The 22544-nt window shown below is 35.2% G+C and overlaps 1 protein-coding gene across 2 annotated transcripts in view; it reads left to right on the plus strand.

Annotated features, from left to right (window-relative positions):
• PTPN3 (protein tyrosine phosphatase, non-receptor type 3) overlaps window positions 1–22544 on the plus strand; it is a 124723-nt gene that overhangs the window by 59929 nt on the left and 42250 nt on the right. For both annotated transcript variants that reach the window (XM_027881872.1, XM_027881873.1), the window contains 5 exons: window positions 3480–3568; window positions 8812–8875; window positions 13622–13794; window positions 18522–18656; window positions 19930–20106. In XM_027881872.1, the coding sequence (XP_027737673.1) occupies window positions 3480–3568; window positions 8812–8875; window positions 13622–13794; window positions 18522–18656; window positions 19930–20106 (638 nt within the window). The remainder of the gene's footprint in view (window positions 1–3479; window positions 3569–8811; window positions 8876–13621; window positions 13795–18521; window positions 18657–19929; window positions 20107–22544) is intronic.

A 22544-nucleotide genomic window follows, 5' to 3' on the forward strand; every position in this document is an offset into this window, starting at 1 on the left:
GCATTTGAACTGAAGATCTAGACATTTAGAAGCTGCTAGGAAGGTAATAGAAAGCAAAACAGAAAATATCATGCCACCTTTTAAATCTGAGTTTTGATATAATTTGAATGTTGAGGTTCATTCTTTCTCTCCCTTCCTTATCTCAAAGTGGGTAATGGAAAAAGAAAAGTACAGAGAAGTATAACAATCATGAATGTCTTAAGGAAAAGCCTTCTATAGCACGTGAATAGTATGGGAAATGTGAATAACTAATAATTCTTAATTTTTTTTACTTTTATTTTTTTACTTTGGTATTAAAAGATTTAGGAAACTTCAATCTACCTGGAAAGTGACAGGTTTAAGTAAAAGAAACTTCTTCCATATGGCTGCAGTTGAACTGTAAGCATTACTGCTATTTTAATGGATGCCCAAGGTGAACTAGGTACCAGGAGCAGTTAGTCAGTGGAAGAATGATTCACTGGAGTCCACTAGACACACAAAAAGCTTTTGATCCAAGAAGTCCTCTAGCTGTAAGGCACTACAAGCTGAGAAGAGGCATTATTTATTAGTAGGGATATAATTGGTTGTCTCTGGAGTTTTGTAGTTACAAAACACCAGTTACAAGTCCTTGTTTGGATTGGATGCCATGAGGCAAACCTGTGGCCAACATTATAGTTATGTTCCTCAAGACCTATAAGAAGTTTGTATTGAAGGTTAGATATCTCCCCCAATATGCTGCTTCTTCACAGAGGCTACCATGTTATATCCTGGCTTTGGCAGGGATGTTTGCAGTGCCTCCTGATATCCTCTCCCCACTTAGTACTGCTCCTTCAATCACCCTTCCAGTTTTCTCACATCCTAGTGCTTTGAATGGATTTGGCAGGGGCTAATTAAACTAGTGACTGTGGTTTTGTCAAAGCCTTTATATCTGTGGGTTCTGATGATTGAGGTCTTTGCTACTAAACTAGTTTTAGACCTCTTAAAATGTGTATGGCAGAAGAACCAGGTAACACCTGGCTCTTATACTAATGGCCAAAAGAAGCTGGTGCTCCTGTACTGTTGCTTGAGAGTGGGATACTTTTGCATAATATAATATAATTTCCTCATTTCTTTTCATAATATGAAGTTAAATATTAATATATAATATAAAATAAAAGTGAGCTTTCTTTTTGGCACCTTGCTAAACATGGAACTTTAATCTGAGCTCAGTTCTTGTCCACAAACACTTCTGCTTTTTTTCTGATGATAAAAATCTAAACTGCTAAAATTGTAGTATTAAAAAATGAAATAGTTTTAGGAAGCTCAGGAAAGTGAATTCAAGGCCTTAAAACTGTACTGACATTTCTTGAATTCCTGATCTCCTTTTGACTCTGGACAACTATCTTATCGGCTCAATAATTAGTCTGCTGTTAAGTCATCTATCGTTTTTACTCAGAGACTCAAAGATAGGAAATTTGTTGAATCGATATTGTTCCCATATCTACAGAAATCAAGACGGTAATAGTAAATTAAATCAAATGTGAATCAGTTCTTAATTAGTTACATGCTTGGCATGATAGTTTTTTATCTTTAATTTTTTTTATTATTTCTTTCATGTTACCTGTTCCTTTTTATAAATAGATGCATGTTATTTCTTTTCTGTGCAGTTTAACAACATAGATATTTTGAAAGAGAAATAACTGCACATCAATATCATATTTCTTTTGGGAGACCCTCTTTTTATGCTAGTCCAAGATCTAGGTTATAATAACAAATAACAAAGAACGTGGGAGATTAGTGGTTTGTAGTGGAGCAGAGAGAGGTAGGGAATGAACTTTGTTCTGACAAAGCTCTTGAAGAAAATTGAGTAGTTTAGCCTAATTAATCCCTATCAAATGTTTAGCTAATCCTTTTTTTCTGCTAAATCATGTCGATTTTCAGCTCTTTCTCCTAAAGCTGTTTTTCAAGGCAGAGACAGCTTAATTACATGCAGTTCATCTCCTGAAATACCTCCATTTTCTCCCCAAACATTAAAATAAAAAGGTGTCAGTTCTGGATTCCTGTATTATGCTGGCATAAACTTACACTCTGGGAACTTCTTCCAATGAAGATTCAACCAGCTCCTCTAGCAGCAGTTTCTGGCAATGTGAGGGTTCTGGGTAATTTGAGTGTATTTAGCGTGCTACCTATTTACTGATTTTCTTTTTTAATACTCTGAGAGGCTGATATTCCTCTCATCATGCTGAAATTCAGTGCACCAGTATTCAGTGTTAATGCACTGTGTATTAAATAGGTTATGCTCATTCTCTGTGAACCACTGTGCTATTTACTGAAGGTTTAGAAATCACTTTGCAAATTAAGTTGAACTTCACTCATTCATATGCCTGAATCACTTCTACTGAACTGTTTTGAAAGGATTTATTGAAGATTTTCTATGCTATTGTCAGAGCACATGCTACCTGTTCTATTCTTCCATACCTTACTAATATAAAGAAATTGGGATTGGACATGGTGGAAAACTATGTATTAATTGAGCACAGAGTACCATCTAGAGGAGCAGCTATGCTACTGAAGGCTTTCAGAGCATCCTTTACCACTGGCAATCCTTTACAAAACAGTCTGAAACTGCTTTTGAGTCAAACCTGATGTTTTAGGTTTGTTTTAGATGGGTTCTACTTCTACAAATGGATTTACATAGGTGTTGAGCTCTGTTTAGAAATTTGTGTAATAACATATTAGTATGTATTGATCATGAGAAACAGGAAGCCAGTATTTCTAACTTCTGTAACATCAATCAGGGTTTAGACTCAAACTTAACATCCAGAATCCTTCTCCCTGCCTTGTTTTTTTTTTTTTTTTAAATTTGAATGTCTGCTTATATGGAAGAATGGGTTTTCTCTTGAGTATCTCAATACCTGGAAAGGATGGTAAATTTATGATTTTTTTTTTCCCCAGCTGAGTATTAAGCGAATGCACCATTTTTATTTAGTTAATAATGGATTTAGTTGAGTGTATCAAATATTCACATATACATGTATATTTCTCCAAAATACTCTCATATGCAAAATTGTGGTCACCTCTCCTATCAGTCTTTATTGCTAAGACTTTTTTTTTTTTTTTTTTTTTTAAGTAAGGAATTATTTCCCCGCTCTTTTAAACTGCTTGTAATCAGTCCCAAAATTCTGTAACACTTACCTGACTAATCTTGGGAAGTACTTCAACTTCTTTCTAATACTGAAATCAATAAGGCTAGACTTGCAGATTTAGTCTGATAAAGACCTAAAGAATATCCAGTGTAGTAGGATGAACTTTACAACTTGTTTTAATGAATGAAATTTAGAATACCTATTAGATAACATCAAAGGAAAGTGAGGCATGAAAATCAAAGCTCAAATATGTTGTTGAATTTTTTCCTCAAGGATAGCAATTTAAATGTAGAAAGCTTGAAAATAAATTTATAAGTAGATAAATGGGAATGACACAAACTGCATCAATAGTCTTACAGTGTTTTTCTTTTGTAGGATCTCCATAATCTAGATCTAATGATTGGGATTGCATCCAGTGGAATTGCTGTATACAGAAAACTCATCTGTACAAGCTTCTATCCCTGGTAAATTCCTTTACTAGTAAAGAAACATGTCTAGTTTTTTCGATCTTTTTTCTATTTGCTTTCACATTTATTCCAAAGAAGCCTACAGTAGATAAATTTGTTCTTTATGGAGTATCATTGTATTTCATTGTGTTGAGATAAAAATGAAACCTGTTGCCTGGGCTTTTTATTCCATAAGGCTTTTGAACTTCTTGCATTGTGTGAAGTCTTGATAAAGTTAATTCACATACAAGTATGCATCCATGATTAGGAGGACCCTGTGATCTTAGAGATTTGTTGCTATTATGCCCGATAGTATGTATTTAAAAAAAAAAAAATCAACCAAAAAACCCCACAACATAGAAACAAAACAAGAAACAAAACCAAGAAGTCTACTATTAAAGCTCAGTAGCCAACTGTCTGAACATTTTATCCTGACATTCAGAAAGAAGATATTTGCTTCTTGGAAAAAAAAAAAAAACAAAAACATAAAATGAGTTATTGAGTGTTTGAGATTTACTGGAACTAGAATAATATGATTTAGGCAAATTTTTAGATGTCATCAGACAAGGATATATAACAGTAACAAGGTTTGGAGTTGGCAGGGGAGAGACCTTTACATTATTCTCTAATACTGAAAACATTAGAATGCATGATGCTGTCATAGAAAATAATCTCTACAAAAACCAATGTGCACTAGAAGTCTAAAGTGAATGACATGAGAAATTATTTAAGCTAGAGTTTTTGATGGTACTTATGGTCTTTTATTAGTTATATCATACTAAAAATGATAACATAAATTAGAAAATTATATGGAGACTGGGTATCTTCTTAAGGTTTTTGTATTGCATCAGAATGAATTTTTCTCAGTCTTCTTTAAAGTAAGGGTGAATTTTTTTTTTAAAACTTGATAAACTATAGCTTTGTCTTGTTATTCATCATTTCTTCATATAATTTGTAACCATTTTTCTGGAGAACTTTTTCGGTAAGATGATATAGTGTTCTTAATTATGAAAGAAAAATACATTCCAATGGGTTCTACTTGCTTTTTGTTCCTTGGAGTCTTTAGCAGCATTCTTTAAATACTTGAGTCATTCCATCCTTTCATTTATGAACCCAACTAAACAGCTTTTTACTCTAGAAAAGCAATAAAATCAGCTTCAATTTAAATTTTAGTGGAAAATATATTGCACGGTCTCTGGATTTTTCTTTTTTAATTTGCTGTGAGTTACATTTCAACTCCCTTGGATGTACTGCAATCATCCTAGATAAATATATGTCAATAATAATGCTATCACACAGCAGCACAGTAAAAACTTGGGTTTTCCTTTGCTAATGCACATTAAAGCACAAAAGACTTGTATTTTTCATCTTTGTACCCTGAGCATTACTCTTTCATACCTCAGTCTCTCGACTTCTTTAAACAGCTGCAGGTTTTAAAAACTGCCAGTTGGAGGCACATTTTCTGTCTCCTGCAGGTCTTGCTCTGCCAACTTAGTGACCTAAGTGAGGTCTGAATGGATAATAATTATTCCTGAAAACCATGGCAATGGCATTTAAAAATCTTTGACTATATGATTATTTTAGGGAAGGGAAAGAGTTTATAGCACACAAGACAGGAGGAATCCGCAACTTCCTGTGCTACTGTTACTCCTGGAAACCACAGAGGAATAAAACACAGATGCTAAAACATTTTTCACAAAGGCTTATTCTCATTTACAGAAAGAAGTTGAGGGGAAAAAAAAACCACAGGTTTTTCAGTTCACATGATTTCCACTCAAAAGTACAAGGTTTAGGCAGTAATATTTTCAGCTGACAGCTATTGCAATTGTTCCCAAGCTGTCCTACACACTCTCCCTCTCCCTCTCTCACTCTCTCTCTCTCAGAATATCTTTTCAACTTGAAAGCAAGAGCTCCCTATATAGGGGCTAACTTTTTTGATATTTTATTTCTGGCATCTTGCACGAGGTAGTCATAATTCTTCATGAAAGAATAGTGTCCATTCCCTGTTCCCCTCCAAAACAAGCAAATGCCGAAAGTCACCACTGCAAAGCAGCTTGGGGTGCATTTTTAATATGCATTCTCACTTTCATTTTACACTTCAAAGCAGGATATGTTTCTGTAATGCCCTTTCACATAATTGAAGCGGTACTTATTTAGGCTTTTTATGTAACACTCTTTGTACTAAATAGCTTTTCCTACGTCACTATTAATATGATAGAACTCAAGGTGGCAGCAAACACCATCAAGGCGCTCTTTCCAAAATTTTAAGTAAAATACTCTGCAGCATTAGCGGATGACAACAATACAACTATGCCATATGGTAGTAGTCAAGGGGACCGAAAGTTTTCAGGAACAGAGGCAGTGAGAATTCTACCTTGGCAAAAGGAGGATTTTCAATCAAAGCAACCTACGTGAGGAGCTGACTGATCAGTCAGAGGCAATGCAAGCTAAGATAGGTTTAAAAAATAACTCCAGATATAACACAGTATTCTATATGCTCTGGAAAGTTATTCCTGATGGTGCTTAAGTGTTCTGTGGTAATTTTCAAATTGATTTTGCAGGTAAAGTATTATCTTAATGGCAAAGACATACAAACACACTCTATATCAGCAGCAGTTTAAGGTTATATATTAAATACTATTCTCCATATGCAGTTCCATTGCTTTGAAAGCTTCAGAGAAACTGATAGAGCAATGCATACTACAGTGCTAGTCAATGTTGAAAAACCTCTCAACTATCTTGAATAACAAATTTGATAGAACCTTTCCTACTGAATCTGTCAATGGCAAATTGTGGACTTACAGGTAAAGAAACATTTTTTTCTTCAAGTCACAAGTATCAACTGCTAGCGTTAAGTACTAAGATAGGACTGCCAGTTTAATCAGAAATTAGGAATTATATGGCCCACTGAGTGACAAATCTGTTTTGATGCTGTGAATGACAGGAGGATGGGACCCAAAAGATGTATTATTTTTAATACGTTACAACTATGAAGTGCTTTATAAGTAGACCATGAAATTTAATGATTTGTGAATGTTGCTTAGTTAATGATTTGTGAATGTTGCTTAGTCACTGGACAGATTATTGGTGAGAGAGAAGGACAACTGAGCCACCAGTTAGAATAACAGTAACTGTGTTCTATGCAGGTAATTTTTGGATATGGCATCTTCAAGCACTTGTTAAATCTAAATCCTTTGATACCTTAATCTCTTGGATCTTTTTGTTGACTTTCTTGGATCCTTTGGATTTTGCTAGACGTTAACATTCACTCAATTTGTAGACATAACATTGGAAAGGATTTTTAGTTAATGCTGAATAAAACTGTCAGATTAACAATTGTTATTTGTCCCTGAACTAAGTAGGTTTAGTTGTACTTAAAGAATGAATGGAATTGAGAGGGGTGTTCTACTTAGAAGAGTGTAAAAATAAAGAGAATTAAAGCTCTGGCTTTGGTTTGAAGTGATTATGTGATCATACAGTGAATCAAGGTTAAAACAAAAAATAGCACGGGATAGAGCAGAGAGATTGAGAGAGTTTTAGTATTTTGGGATACTGGCCCCCTTTTTATTCTTGAATAGAGGAGTTTCTGCTTAGTCTGCAAGACTACTTTTCTGTGTCCTGCATCTCTGCTGGCTCGATGTTAGGATAACAGCAGATCATGGAAGCAACTGTGCAAGCTGAGAATGACTCCAAAATGTTGTTTGCTAAAGTTTAATCTGAGTCAAGAAATGTGGTGAGAATGAACCAGAAACACAAAACTTGAGTGGTACTGGTTCAAGCAGAGTAGCACTAGAATTGAGGAAGGATTTATATATAGTGAGTTGCAGCTCAGTGAACACAACTGAAAATTTATATGACTTATCAGGTAGTTCAGAATCCGGAACTTGTAGATGAGCAACACAGATAATTGTCATTTGAGGTAGCAAGTCAAATGACACAAATATTTCAAGAGTTGGCCCAACAGGAGAGGTGGACATGATTTCAACTTTTCATTCATTTGTGCATTGGTTTACCTGGTCATGAAAGAATCGTGTTAATGCAATTCTTGTTTCTCTATGGTTCTGTAATTGATGGAGAAAAGCATTTTCTGAAATTGGTACACACTCAGTTTTCCACATCTTGTGCAGAAGTGGAGATTGTTCATTACATTACCCTCCTTGTTAGTAACTGGCAAATATACTGTCCTGTATTCAGGAAGGATGTTGCTCTATAATTCAAGTGCATCCGCCAGGGGCAGTGGGGAATGAATTTTATGCCATTATCCCACTTGATGAGAGTCATACAAGAACTGAGATGACTTTCAACATAATTCATACCTGATGATATCTAATGTCCTCTGAAACATTCTCATCAACAGGACTTTAAACAGCAAACTTCCAAACCCCTTTTTGATTTTTTTTTTCCCCTTACAAATATGACTCGATCAAACCTTGAACAGCTTACTTAAGGCATCCATATGATTCCATCTGACTGCAAGAGAATTCTTTTTTCTGAAAAGTTACTGGAGTAGAACTATTGCAGAGAAAAAAAAATAGGTATTTTAGACAAATCTTGTTTTGCTGTAGGAAGGTGCGTAGGTAGGTAGAATTTTGTTTAACAAAACTGATAAGCTTATAATTAAAATGAAAATTGCTTGAGCACCAGTTCCAATTGTAATCTTTACCTTATAAAATATATGTTCATACTGTGTATATATAGACAAGAGGTGTTCAGTTCTAAAATTACCACATAATTTACATAGCAATGTTAATGAAGTGAAAAATATATTAACATTCTTTCTTACAGTTTTCATCCTTCAACAATTATGATTTTATCTATGAGGTGTTTTTCGTTATTAACACAAGTACACAATATTTTTATCATTATGAAATCAATTCTCTGAAGCCTCTGGGAAGTTTCCATTGTTGTATGACCAACCTTGTCGTGTCATTAGGGTCTTAAATTTTGTTCCTTTAGTCACACTTGTCATATGATTCCAAAGTTATACAAAACTTGACACATTTAACATTTGTGCAGCTTAGCAAAAGGATGTCATCAAGCTTTTGCTGCAAGAATAGATTTGGTGGGAGAGAACTGCTGTGAACTATTTAAAGAGTAAATGAGGATATCTATTTGCCACTCAACACAGGAGATGGCTGCATTTTATTCATTGAATATTTAACAACCATAATCTTTCAGGCTCGCTGTATACAGTATTATTTTTCATTGTTTTATCCCTCTAAACACTGTTCAATATTTCGCGATCTGTTTCTTTCTTTTAGGGTGAACATATTAAAAATTTCCTTTAAAAGGAAAAAGTTTTTTATACAACAACGGCAAAAACATGTAAGTAATCATCTAATTTTGTTTTGATCAAGTGATCATATTCAATATTTTTGGCCTAAATGTAAGCAACAAACTGCTGATCAAAAGTTTCTGTTGTGGTAACTTGCCTTTGAAATTCTGTTTTGTTAACCTGATCTTACTATTCTGGTCCTCTTATCCTCTCTCTGTTTCCCATTTTTTGTTTCCTTTTCAACACTGAATCCTTCTACTTTTGGCCTATTGGACTGTATCTTTCCTATGAAGGTTTCATCTCCCTTTGGAGACTTGGGATAAATGCAGGTCTCCATCCTTTCTCCAATATTTATTAAACTAGCATATTTCCCTTTTTTTGCCAGCATCTGCTGCTTTTTCTTTTGTTGCTTTCCCTGCCCTGTAGAGTTACTCAGTGTAGTGAATCTACTAAACAACTGCTGTGTGGAACATGGAGGGCATGAGAAATTGTCAAATAATGTTAAGATATTTGATAAAACTATTGTAAAATTTTTCTACTGTTAAGAGTTGGCTTAGTAATGCTATGTACTCTTTGCAGAACAGCTGAAATATTAGTCTATTTAATGGGAGGGAAAATCTTGATTACTGATTATTATTGTGCTGACAACACAAAAAATAAATTAAGATATCTTTTTACAAAGACCATAGAATATTTAATGTGCCTGTAAAAACCCAAAAAACACTGCAGAAACTAGTGACTAGCAGATGTATAAATATTTTAATTCAGTTCAGGACAGAACTCAAAGACGTAGTAAAAGTGTTAACTTACAGCTAAACTTCATGAAGGCTCTTTCTGGGAGTAAATGAGCTCTTAAACTGATAGGAGCTGTGTTACAAAGAAGACCTTTTGACCTACATAGACTAGAGAGTCTGCTGAAAGCAGTTTTCCATGAAGGCTTTTTCTACCCAAAAGGAAAATATTTTCATATTATTTCTTTCTCATGTGTCCTTCTTTTTTCCCAGTTTGGTGGGTTCTTTGAAATTTGAGTAGCGTGCAAGCGCATACATGTTACTTTTCAGGATTCACATGTAAAGAAAGTTAGTATCTAGAGATGATGTTACTGCACTAATGCTGCGCAGATGCATGGCATGCACAGAGTGTGTCCCAACCCACTCTAAGAGGATCTTAAGTTTTTTTTTTTGCTATCTGTAAGTTTCTAAATATAGTGTTTCTACACAAACATGTCACAGTCTGTTCATACGTATTTCACTGCATGAAGAAAAGAGGGGTGAACAAACCATTCTACTAGTTTGTGAGTGCAATAATGTTACTCTTGCAAGTGTTACCTTCCTCTGGGTTGGAGGATTAAAAAGTCACTGATAAGTACTAATTTTAAAATCTAAATATCTTCATATATACAAATATAGGCAGGCTTATGGGCAGCAATTTCCAAGTGTGTCTGCGAGAATAAATGTAGTAACACAACTCTTACAGAGTGATTAGTAAAATGGAGGTTGGAACTAGATGATCTTCAAGGTCCCTTCCAACTCTAACCATTCTTTGATTCTTACAGTGGTTTTGGAATATGGAAAAATGAAGTGTCCATAGAGAACAGTCTCTGTACTTAATATAAAATATCTATATTCATTACAATAAAGACTTGACTGCTGTCAAAAATTGAAATTTTCTTTCTGGAGAGTTGTGTCACTTTTCAAGAGAGCAGCAATCTTAATTTGTTCAATTAAACATTTGATAAATGATGACAGTTTAAGGCTCTTGATTCTTTTAACTTATCTCCCTTTGATTGATCATAATTCTTTGTTTTTAATCTACATAGATTACAGTTATACACACATAATAAGTATTATGCTTAAAGAGCTACAGAAAAAGAAGGCCAGCTGCATGACCTTTTTACTCCTTCTCAGTACATATTAAAAAGCAGACCAGGTGTGCTATTAAATCTGTGGATATATCCATCCTTGTCAGCCCCCTTTGCTTGGAATTTAGGGCAGTAAGTCTGCAGTACTCCAATGGTATTGCTTGAAAAAATTTCCTGTTGCAGTGCATTGGGACTGGAGTCCTGGGGGGTTTTGCCAGAACAGTGGGTCACTTGAGGGGTTTGTGAGGGCAGATGACTGAGTTGGTGTGAGTCTTTGGGTTGATTAACTCTTTGCTTGGAAATATAGAAGGAAATAGTAAATGAGGCCACAAGTAAGGAAGATGAAAGAATGTGGCGAAAATAGAGCAGATACTGTATATTCATAGGCAAGGTTTGACTAAAGATGATGATAGTGCTATAGCACTATCTTTTATGTTTTGTATGTCATATGTAGATTCTTTGCAAAAATTTACGGGAATTTCTCAAAGGCAATGAATTTGCAGTCCTGTGGGATCTGCCATGTTTCATTGATTTATTCTTCTTATTTCTTTTACTCCATTTTTCTTTCCTTATGAGCCTTTTCTGAAAACTCATCTCACTCTTTTCCTGCTACACACATTCTCTTTTACCCTCCCACTATTTCAGTCCATTGATCAGCTACTTGATTAGGAGTATGCAGTATTCAGTTTCTACTGAGGAGGTAGGTAAGGACTAGGAAGCAAGTCTTGCACTCTTCATTAAGTCTACAGTAGATTTAATGTAGGAATAGGAACTGTGCTGTTTACAGACAACATTTTGAACCTTTCAGAAATGAAATTTTATTTTCAATGTGCTTATCTAATACTTGAAAACAATTTTTCTGCATATTAAAATATATCTTTACTTTCTATGTTGTAGATATTTTTGGATATTTAATAGGCGTACAACTGATGCAAAGTTCTTCCATATGCTGAACTAGCAAGATACTCACTTTAACTATAGAGAATTATTCTCTTTACCTTAATGGCCACAAATTTTTCTAATCCTCATTTCTTGGTAATTATTAACATGCCTTTTTTGCAGCTTCAGAAGTATGATGGACATTAGTTCCTTGGATCCCACTAGAAATCTCTTCACCTTTGAAACCGATTCAATAGCGTGACTTGCAATCATGACCTGTTAGTGAGGCAGATGGTTATGTTAATATATAACTTGAATAAGTTTTTCTGCAACTTCTGAAAATGTTTTTTCCTAGTTTTAAGTCCCTATTAAAACTCTTTATGGGTTTAAAAACATTATGGGTTTTCAGGATAATTGAGATGTTTGGGTAAAATAATTTTTTTGGCAACTGAAAAGCTACTGCTTCAGGCCAACGGAAATATCTATACACTTCAAGTTTCTCTTCTGGAATAGTGAAACCCTTCAAGTGGTATTCAACCAACAGGGAGTATGTCAGAAATGGCATTTGTCATTAAATCTTTCACTCATGTGTGCTTTTTTCTATTTCAAGAAATTCTGAGTTAAAGTGGGCAAGGATAATGATATCTTATTTTATATAACCTACTCAGAAGCAACTTTGGAGAACTGAGAAGATTAATTGGTTGCAGTATACAAGAGACTCAAAAAGCCCTACATCTGAAAAAGAAAATATTTTATAAATGTTTTAATAGTTATAGGGAAAGCATTCCTAAAAGATTGCAATCAGTTAAATGTTCTTCAATACTTCTGTAAAATCAAGAGGCAAATCTTTTTTTCTCTTTCTCTTGAGATTCTCACTGTTTTTATAAAATAGCAACTGAAGTCATAGATTCTCTGAACTAGACGTGAAGTGACTTGCAGAATGTGAGATTGATCTCTGATACATGACATTTGTAAAATATTACCTAGAAATTAAAAGAACACAAGAAAACCAGATTGAGTATTTGAGCCAAAATGGTCTGTAGTTACTTCCCAACAGGATTGTTGCCGTGAACTAGCAAAAGGTTGCCTACTTAATTATATGTTGAGATGTCAAAATCAGTCATAATTCAGAGCCGCTGGAAAAGATGAGTGATGAAAACCTGCTTTTTTTTTTTCACTGAAGTGCTGAGCTGTGATAGCAACTGACTGGGGTCTCATGTTATCTTTATTGCTCTTCTTTGCTTTGCTCTAATTCCCTTTTCTTTGCGTCAATAACTAGATTACCAAACCAAAGCTATATCTTTGCAAAACTCTTGGGCATAAATGTGGGTGGCACAAGTGTGTTACACCTGTGTTTCACTGGCGCTTTGGCACTGAAGTTACTTGTAAGAATTTGCACCAAGAATACAAAATGCAAGTTTAGTATTCTGCTCCCTTTCGATCCTCCTTGTTGCGACCTCATGTTATCATCCAGGAAGCAGGACTGGATTTGAAGAATAGTAGCAGCAGCTCCAGTCCCATCACAGCTACTTTCTTTTCCTCCAAGATGGATCACTGTTAATGTTTTCAGTTTCTTCTAAAAGACTCTCAAGAATATGCTTTTTTGCATACTATGGCACTTGAAAGAAAATTATTGAACTAAAGCCTTCTGTGAAGAATTTGAATTCAAAGAATGAAGATTTTTCTTTTTTACATTTCACCCTTAATGGAATGTTTTAAAGAATTTTGTTAGTCTTAGGAGGTCAAGATCTGACTGGAAACTTGAAAATCTATTTAGTTGTTTAACATGACACTCATATATATAAAATCTTCACCACTTTAGGCTTACTTATTTAATTAACTTTTAAAGCGAGCATTTTGTAGTTTGGAATTTCACGTGGTTATAGGGCTATTTTGTCCATCTCCAGCTCAAAATCTACTATATGTTGATTTTTTTTTCCCCCCTAGATGTACTTTTCCTGTTTATGCTTAAAATAACTTTATTGTTGGTTTATGATTGTGTTTACTGTTTCATCTGCTTGTATATATTGAAACATGGTATTTCCTACTGTTACAGAATGAATCCAGAGAACATATTGTTGCCTTCAACATGTTAAATTACAGAGCATGCAAAAATCTGTGGAAATCTTGTGTAGAGCATCACACATTTTTTCAGGCAAAGAAGTCACTACCTCATGAAAAAAAGATATTATCACATTATTGGACCCTGGGTTCTAGAAATCCAACAAAGTAAGTATTGTGTGAAAACATATTTTGCTCTGTGATGGGAATGGGAGGATTTGTGTCAATGGTAGCTCAAATTGGAGTGGCAGAGCTCAATCCTGCCAATAGCTCTGTCCCAGTTTGTATGTGAACCATTTGAAAAGTTATATAGCTGTGGTTTCAGTTTCTGCTACATGGTATCATTACAGTAGAACTTCTCTTATAATTTCCTGAAAAGGTGTTTAAATATATGTTTTACAGGTATTTTTTCAACTCGCTGGTTCAGTTTGTGGTATGAAAACACTAGAAAGTAAAAATGTCATGTGGCTAATGATCCAGTAAGAGAATTTGCTGAACAGATTTGTTTTGAAATGTTCAGCCCTTAGTGTCATGTACACATTCTGTTTAATATGTTAGGGCATTTTTTGAGAGTGCATCATACCAACCACTTATTACTGACACAAAGCTGAAAAGCTTTGTCTCATTCAGGTATCCAAGCACTTCTAATCCTTCATTTGTCGTGTTAAGTTCTTCTAGTCATGGAGTTGATCGTTTCATAATGTTACCTAAAGTCTAGGATGAAGGTGGGATTATTCCTTCCCATATGCAGTAACTGAGCCCTGTTTTATTATATTTAAGCTACCAGTTTATTGTCTAGTCACTTGACATTGTAATGTCCTTCTCCATTTCTTTGTAATTGACCTTTATTTTTACCATCTTGTGTGATTTTTAAAGTGGAGGATTTATGGAAATAGTTCTGCTCTTTTATCTTAGAGACTTTTAGACATTTTGATAAGTATCAGTCCTTGAGACTTATTTCATTGTGTTGATTTGTTCTGTTGTTTCACTTATCAGCAATTCAGCTATAAATGTGTTGTGTCCTGTGTCTTCATTGTCTCATTGATATCTGGTCCCCACCACCCCACCCCCCAAACCATTCTGTAATGAAAATAAAGTCTTATGTCATTATCTTCTTTAAATGTTAGATTTTGGAGTGTTCTTTGATCCTTTAATCATCTATATTCTCTGTAGGCTCTCTAGAAATCTTCTTGTTCCAATGATTTTTGGAAAAATGTTCATGTTATTGTTTTCTTTTTGGTTTTGTGTAGTGCGTATTTGTGTGAGTTTTTTTTGCAATGTGTTCCCGTAACAGTTTAAATTTACATTTAATTTGTCAGACTGATTCCCTCTTTTCTATTGGGATAAACTTCAATTTTTGAATGATATCATACTTCAAATAGTCTCTTAGACTTTGGTGGCTCTCTGGCTTTTGATACTCTCATGACTCTTAAGATACTGCAGAAATTCATACTGAGTGGACTTGTATTGCTTGTTAATGAAGTAGTTAACCCATGAGGGCTGTCCAGCTGTAGGAAGCCTGATAAAATATTATGTCTTCTGCTGGAGTGGAATTCCATGTTTTCACCTAGAACTAGATCATAGCTAGATGGTCTGGTTTCTAGATAGTAGAAAACAAGTAGTTGTATGAACAGTATTCTAATTTTCTATCGGTTTACAGATCCACACTTTTAGAATTAGCTCCTTTGCAGAGTGATAGGAACTTGTTCTTCCTATAGTGGATGTGTTGAGGAGGTGACTCTCAAAGTTTGTGGGATTGTCAAGTCCTAGAATCCTTTATTTCTCTCAAATTTGCAAAGAGATTCAAAATCCCAATGCTCCTATATACATATATACACACAGGCATTGCACTGCATTTGTAATGTTAAGAGAACAGCATGAGTTCCAAAGGGTCCCAGTTTAGTCTCGTTCCAATTTTTACCAAACGTTTTATGTTTTGAAGGCTGCTGTTACAGTTTCTTAATAGCCTGTAGCATGCAGAATAGTTCTCATTGTTGATCTGAGTTACTAAGAATTCTGTTCAAGTAATTTCATGTTCCAAGACCCTATATCTGCTGAATTGCTTACTTAGACTCTTAAGGAATCTCTAGGGTGAGAATCAGTCTTTGTGATCTCTTCCATCAGCTTAATGCACTGTGCATTCTTTGACCCTATTTATACCAGCAACAAGTGTGAAGTTTAGGATCCACGTGAGGGAGAAGTGACTCAGGAACAATTGCTATGAAACATGGCTAAAGTACATAAGAAGCAACAGTAATTTTGAAAGGCTTTGAGTAGTTCCTATGAACTTGGTCACTGTCACTCAGCAAAATTAATTGCTCAAAAGCTTTAAGATAAGGGGTGAACAAGTAACTTTTGAAGCCATATGTCATATTAAAAACTTTTACTTTCCTGCTTGTTTGTGATTGTGGAATGTTGTAAGAGACAACATGAGTTTCCTTGTTGCTTTTCGAGGATGACTCTGAGCTCATGGTGGAAGCTACACAACCAAAAAAGAGATTCTGCATTCCCTCTTATGAAAGGGATCACATTTTTACATTGCACAAATCAAACAAACACAAACAGACAAACAAAACACAAAATTAAACACTCACACAAAAGCCCCACCAACCACATCATGCAACCCTGGAGGTTTTGAGGTTGACTTGTGTTCAGTAATTCTTTCAATGCAACTTCTGTCGGCTTTAAAGGTGGCTACATTCAGGTTTTACCATCTTAAGTATCACAAGTTTTCCTGTGGAATTTGTGGCTTTCTAATACTATGTTCTTCTACCTTACGTGATGCAGATAGCCTAGCATTTATTATATCAGTTCAAATAGTTGAACTCTTGCAATACTTGAGTACAGTCTCTTATGTGCAAATCTCTGTGCCATTCTAGATTCTTTTAGCTTAAGATACTAGCGGATTTCCTTTTAAATTAAGCTTCTGAGTTGTATAAATTACCTGAAAGCTTTATTCTAGGAGCAGACTGAATCACATCTCCCAGGTTCTGAGAGTTCAGGTTCATTCAGTGCTTCTGGGCTGATTGCTGAATAACCTCTCCTGGACACATTTTCATTCCTTGCTGAGAAGCTAAAAATGTATCTATTTTTTCACCAAGGATAGCCTCAGTAATAAATGGGAGAAAGGAACTGTCACTTCAAGATATTAAAGCCTATTCCAGAAAAGCTTTGGCAGCTTCTCAGAATGTTTGCTGAGAAATATCCTGATATTTGGCATCTGAAGGGCAGCTACTTGGAGTTCAGGAGATTATTTATCTTATGTGTCTTAACTGAAATATCTAGAGAACATACTGTATAAGTGATTTTGTGGTCAGGGTTAGGGATTTGGAATTAGAGTTAGGGTTTAGGGCTCTGGCTCCCATCACATGAGTAATGTTGCACTTCAAAAGTCAACTGCATTGGAAAATGCATGAACAGACACTTGTAAAAAAAGAAAAGCTGATTAATGTGGACTTGTTCAAAACGCATTTTTCATAATGCATCCTCTTTTTCCAGTCTCCCTCTCTGCTCCAACCATGTAAGCCTTCTTTGAAAGAACTCTTTGTTTCTCTAGAAGACCAGAGTAGTTGGTGCCTTGTCACTTGTATTTAAAAGAATTATAAAAATAAAATGGATAATACAGGCAAAAGCTTTTCCTGAGTTCATGGACTTTTTTTCCTAAGCAAAAAACATACTAGCTGATTTTGATATGCAGACAGTTCAAATTAATTTTCCCTCTTTATTTTTTATATTGGGAGAAGCTTTAAAAGTACATTTGGAAGATGAAGGAATTGATTTCCTTTAAAATCATGAACAAGATATGTGACATACTTCAGTGTACATATAAAAAAAATGTTTGGGTTGCATTTTCTTTTACTTATATAAACAAAAAACATTACAATGTAAAGTCTGCTTAAGGTTTGATATTAGTGTGAGTAATATCCATGGCATAAGCAACATTTTTCTTTTAATTTCATGTAAAATTGAGACTTTTCAGCTCTGTAGTAGAGTATTCACATACTCTCTGCTATCCCAGCTGCTCATTATGTACAACTCAGGTCATAATGAGCCAAAGGTGGTTTCTCTGTAACTCATACATTGCTTCTTTTCCATGAGAAATCCTAGACCTGTGAACTCGAGGATGAGCAGCTTATCTCCCTGCTCTATTAAAAGAAGCATAAAAGTTAGTTTATCTCACTTTCAGTCTACTTAAAAATTTTCCTTAAACCGTATATTTTCACTAGTAATATATTTTTATTGCTTTCCTAGCTGAGGTTCTGGTTCTGATGCAACCCTTATCTTGTCAGATTCTTGTCCCAAGAAGCAGTCTAGATTTGGAGATCCTATTTGCATGTCAAATCTTTTTCTAATTGCTTATTCCTATAAGGAACACATCACTCAAATGTGACTTCCTTCCAGAAACAGAATATTGTCTGGAGTAGCTCTTACTTGATGAGGCAGCAAGTAGATGTGTAAAGTTGTCCTGTGCGTGTGAAGCTGCTGGTGAATTGTTATCCCTTTATGCATATTAACAGGGAATCTCTAGAAGATTTTACCTGTGTTTGAACTGTGTTTTGTCAGGCACTTGGTTCAGTGCCAGCATGACACACTGAATTTCCTGTTTTCCTCTCCATCTTCTTAAATGCAATTGGTTTAAAAATCATTCTTAGAAAAAGTTATTTTTACTCAGGCTTGTGATTAGCAATGTAGCAGGGATTAACAGTCAGTTCTATTGGCACAAGTGAGGGACAGCAGATGTCTCTGGGAGAATGTAAATGCATAAGTAAGGAGGGGTAAGCACAGGGCACTCTTTAAAAAATATAAATTGTAAAGTTGACTTTCATAAGTGTATTTTATTTCATTTAAGTTTTCTAGCAAAATAATTCACATGTAGTTGTTTTATTTCTTTTCAGGTCTGTAAACAACCAGTACTGCAGAAAAGTGATAGGTGGGATGGTTTGGAACCCATCTATGAGACGGTCCTTATCTGTTGAGCATCTAGAGACCAAAAGCCTTCCTTCTCGATCACCTCCTGTTACCCCTAATTGGTAAATCCAGTTTTAGCTTTCCCAATACCTCCTAACCTCCTACCATCTCTAATTGTATGCACTGTAGCAGAATAATTATGTAGTGTGTGCGTATATATTTAAACATTGTTATTCTGAGAATAGATATGATGATAGAAGAGTGGGTGTCACTTACCTTGACTTCAGCAAGGCTTTTGATACTCTGTGCCAAAATCTTATATCCAAGTTAAGACATTATGTTCTGGATGGGTGGGACAGCAGGGTGGTTTGAAAAAACATTAAAATGGTTGGATGACTGGACTCAGAGGGGAGTTGTTAAGGATCATACTCTACCTAAAAGACAGTAACAAGTAGATGACTGTAGGGGTCTGTCTTTGGACGTGTCCTGCTTAACATCTTCATAACCTGGAGGAGGCAATGGAGTACTTGACCATAAAGTTTGCAGATGACACCAAACTGGGGGGAATGAATCAATAAGCCTAGTGACAGGGCTGCTCTCTGAAGGGATCTTGAAAATCTGGATAAATGGGTCCAATAGGAAATGTGTGAAATTCAATAGAGACAGGTTCAGAGTCCTGGGAAGGAAGAACCCAGGGCAACAGTATTGTCTGCAGTGCAATACTCTTGAAAAGGGTCCAATATTCTTCATAGGCAGAGATGGTACACGAGCTGTCTGATGTGCCCTGACAGCAAAGGAGTCCACTTTAAGAAGGCAGTATTAATAGAATTGTAGATGCTGGGTCAGTGGAAGTGATAGCCCCCTTTTTCTCAGCACTTATTAGAATGCTGCAGCCCTTTAGTGTCTGCTCATACAAGAAAGACGCTGACAATCTGGAGCAAGCTCAGTGAAGAAGCCGCCAATACAGTCAGGAGGCTGCAACACTTACCGTGTGAGGAGAGGCTGAGATAATTGCACTTGTTCAGCTTGGAGAAACAAGGCTTTCCCAGATACCTAAAAACAGCCTGGCATTACTTAGGAGGAAGGTAGCTAGAGGATGAGGCCAGGTTCTTCAGTATTGCATGATGGGAGGATGAGGCAACAAGTAAGTGTATATTGAATAGGTTGCATTTTACAGGGGAGAAACACCAAATCAGTTCTATGTACTGAACCTAGGAGCTTATCATTGCCTAGTATACCATACAGAATGCTTAAAAATTTATTATTTCAAGCGAGGCTTATAGGCCTGTCATGAAGATTCAGGTCATAACTGCAATAGGATAGAAACTTTACTTCTATAAAGTTTTGTGAAATATTTTAATCTTCCCACTTGTGTTTGTATTCTGTATTTTTAAGGCGGAGTCCTAGACTACGTCACGAAATTCGTAAGCCGCGACACTCATCTGTAGATAATCTCACAAATGAGATTAGTTATATCACTGAAACGGAGGATGTTTTTTATACATATAAGGGCTCTCCAACATCAAAGGACAGTGATTCGGAGTTCTCTCAGAACCGCAGTCCACAGAGGAGGTAAGGACTTCTGCAAACAATCCATTGCCTGTTTTGATTTTTCTAAAAGCATAAAAAACCACAAACAAACAAAAAACCAAACCAAAACAAAAAAAAAGCTTTAGTGTAAAACAGTCACTGTCAGTTGTAATATAAAGATGGGTTCAATCAGTTTTCTGTTTGAATAAGCTTTATTTTGACCAGTTGCTATACTGCAAATGCCATGACACAAAATGACAAATTAAAAGCAAACCAATCCTTCATTCTTAAATAATACTCAGTAGTTGAGTTCAAAGTAAAATTAGAGAAACTATTAAGGCATGCCTGTTCATATCTGTGATATTCTGTTTCCTAGTAGCTTTTGCAATGCTCTTCCACCTGACATATGCTATTCTTGTTTTTGTGGAGGGAAAAACTGAAATCTTATAAGAGTTCACTCATATTCCACATCATCAGCTGAGCATTGTCAGTGGAAAGAGGTATTGTATTTGAGTAAACACAAGAACACAATAACTAATGGTCATCCATCTTTTGCTTCCTCAGAGGAACTGTCGATGGTTCATATAAAGGCAGTCTCTGCTTTTGGCATTGAGTTATTTTGGCTGTATTCCTTGAGGACCAACTTTGTTCTCCTCTACAGTGGTCCTTTAGCCACTGCTAGGTTTGCTTCCAGGGCTTGAAGCACCTATCTTTGTGCTCATGTATTTCTTTTATGTCTGGTTTCCTGTCAGTTCTTAATGTGTATCTTCAGATTATCACAATATTAACTTCAGAAATAGTGTATAAAGACATTATTTGTTCAGTCCCAAAAAGAAAACAGCTACCTTAAAACTTTGAACTGAGGAGAATGCTATGTATTAAAATGCAGGTTCCTTTGTACTATTACAAAAGGAAAATGGTTTCTAATGATGCCTAGTAATTTTAAGGCAAGATGTATTGTGAGAAAGTGTCTTAATGGAAGCTGATGGGACTCACCTGCCTCTGTGACAGTATGCAGCTGGTAACCTGGATTTAAATTTTATATTACTATTGTTATTACATTACAGTAGAGAGATTTCTATGAAAAAAAAAAAAAAACCAGAAAAAATGACGTGGGATGCATATTTAGAGTTTGTCACTGTGGTGTTTTAATTTGTTTTTCTTTTTTTCTGATTGGAAGCCAGCTGAGACACTAGTAGACATGATAGTACATAAGTGATGCCTCTAGATGTCATGAATAGTCATAGACAGGAAACTATGTATTTCCTGTGTTTTAAAGTTTGAGATGATATACTTTAAGAAGTATTTTCTGAGTAAAAATACTGAGAGGCAGGCATAAGAAGAGATGATGATGGTAGAAGCTGTAGAGAGAAAACTAAGTTACCGTGCTGTATTCTGTGACTGGCAGATTGTGACCTGCCAGTTGGATTTTTTGTTTGTTTTTCTTTTCTTCCCATATAGTTTTTCCCTTTCCTTCCTGTTTCAGTTATCCTATACCTACTGAGAATGGATTGGAAAAGCCTGCCTTTATCCTCTTTCTCAGACAGTGAAAATAGGATGTCTTAAATTTGAAAATAGCACATTCATTTCTTTTCTGAGCCCTAAATGTCTGTGCTGTGTCTGAGTAATATCACTGACTGTGGAGATAATTACAGTTACTACCTCATATAAACCAAATTTTCTATGCATCTTATCCCAAACATGTTCTTGGTTTCTTGGGTACATTTATAATATTTGGTACTCTGCAGGTAAATGAAAAAATGCTTGCATAAGTCTGATGAATTTAAATTCAAATTGTGTGTTTTGTAAGAAGAATGTAATGCAAGGAATGAATGATCCTTTGTTGTACTGAATGTTAGACTTCTGTGAAGTCTCAAATAGTCACTAATAATTTCTTCTTTAACAACTGAGGTAAAATACAAACTAACTGTAGAAATAAAAAAAAAATGTTTTTTCTCTACATCAAAGTTTTCACCTGTTTGTTAGTCCACCTTACAGGTTTTTTCTTTTTCCTTTTGCATTCGTACAATAGCTTTTATTTGCTTCACTCCCCTTGTTGAAAAATGTAAAGTAAAAGTAAGTATGTATGCATAGTAAAATTTTTCTTGCTCTGAAGGCTTTATTGACAGTAGGAATCTTACCCTATCACCTAAGTTAGCTTTTTAAGAAAAAAAGTTTACCTTGTATATCTTCAGTATTAAATATGGACACTTGTTCTGGACGTTAGCCACATATCAGGAATATTTAGATATTAACTATAAAACAGCTTCCAGTGTACTGATAAACCTCGTAAAGTCAGCCTACTGTGGTTGGTCTTCTGTAGATTTGAACTGACATAATGGAAACATCCTATGAAAAAAAAAAAAAAAACAAACCAAAACCAAATTTGCAATTTCAGTGTTTCATTAGAGAAGAGCAAAGAGTAGCTTCTCATAGTCCTGCTAATACATATTGTCTTTAGAGGGCTCTTTTTTTTATTG

The sequence above is a fragment of the Empidonax traillii genome, unplaced genomic scaffold (assembly GCF_003031625.1).
Source record: "Empidonax traillii isolate 1590-97213 ecotype Southwest subspecies unplaced genomic scaffold, ASM303162v1 scaffold98:size2021230, whole genome shotgun sequence".
Taxonomy (NCBI): domain Eukaryota; kingdom Metazoa; phylum Chordata; class Aves; order Passeriformes; family Tyrannidae; genus Empidonax; species Empidonax traillii.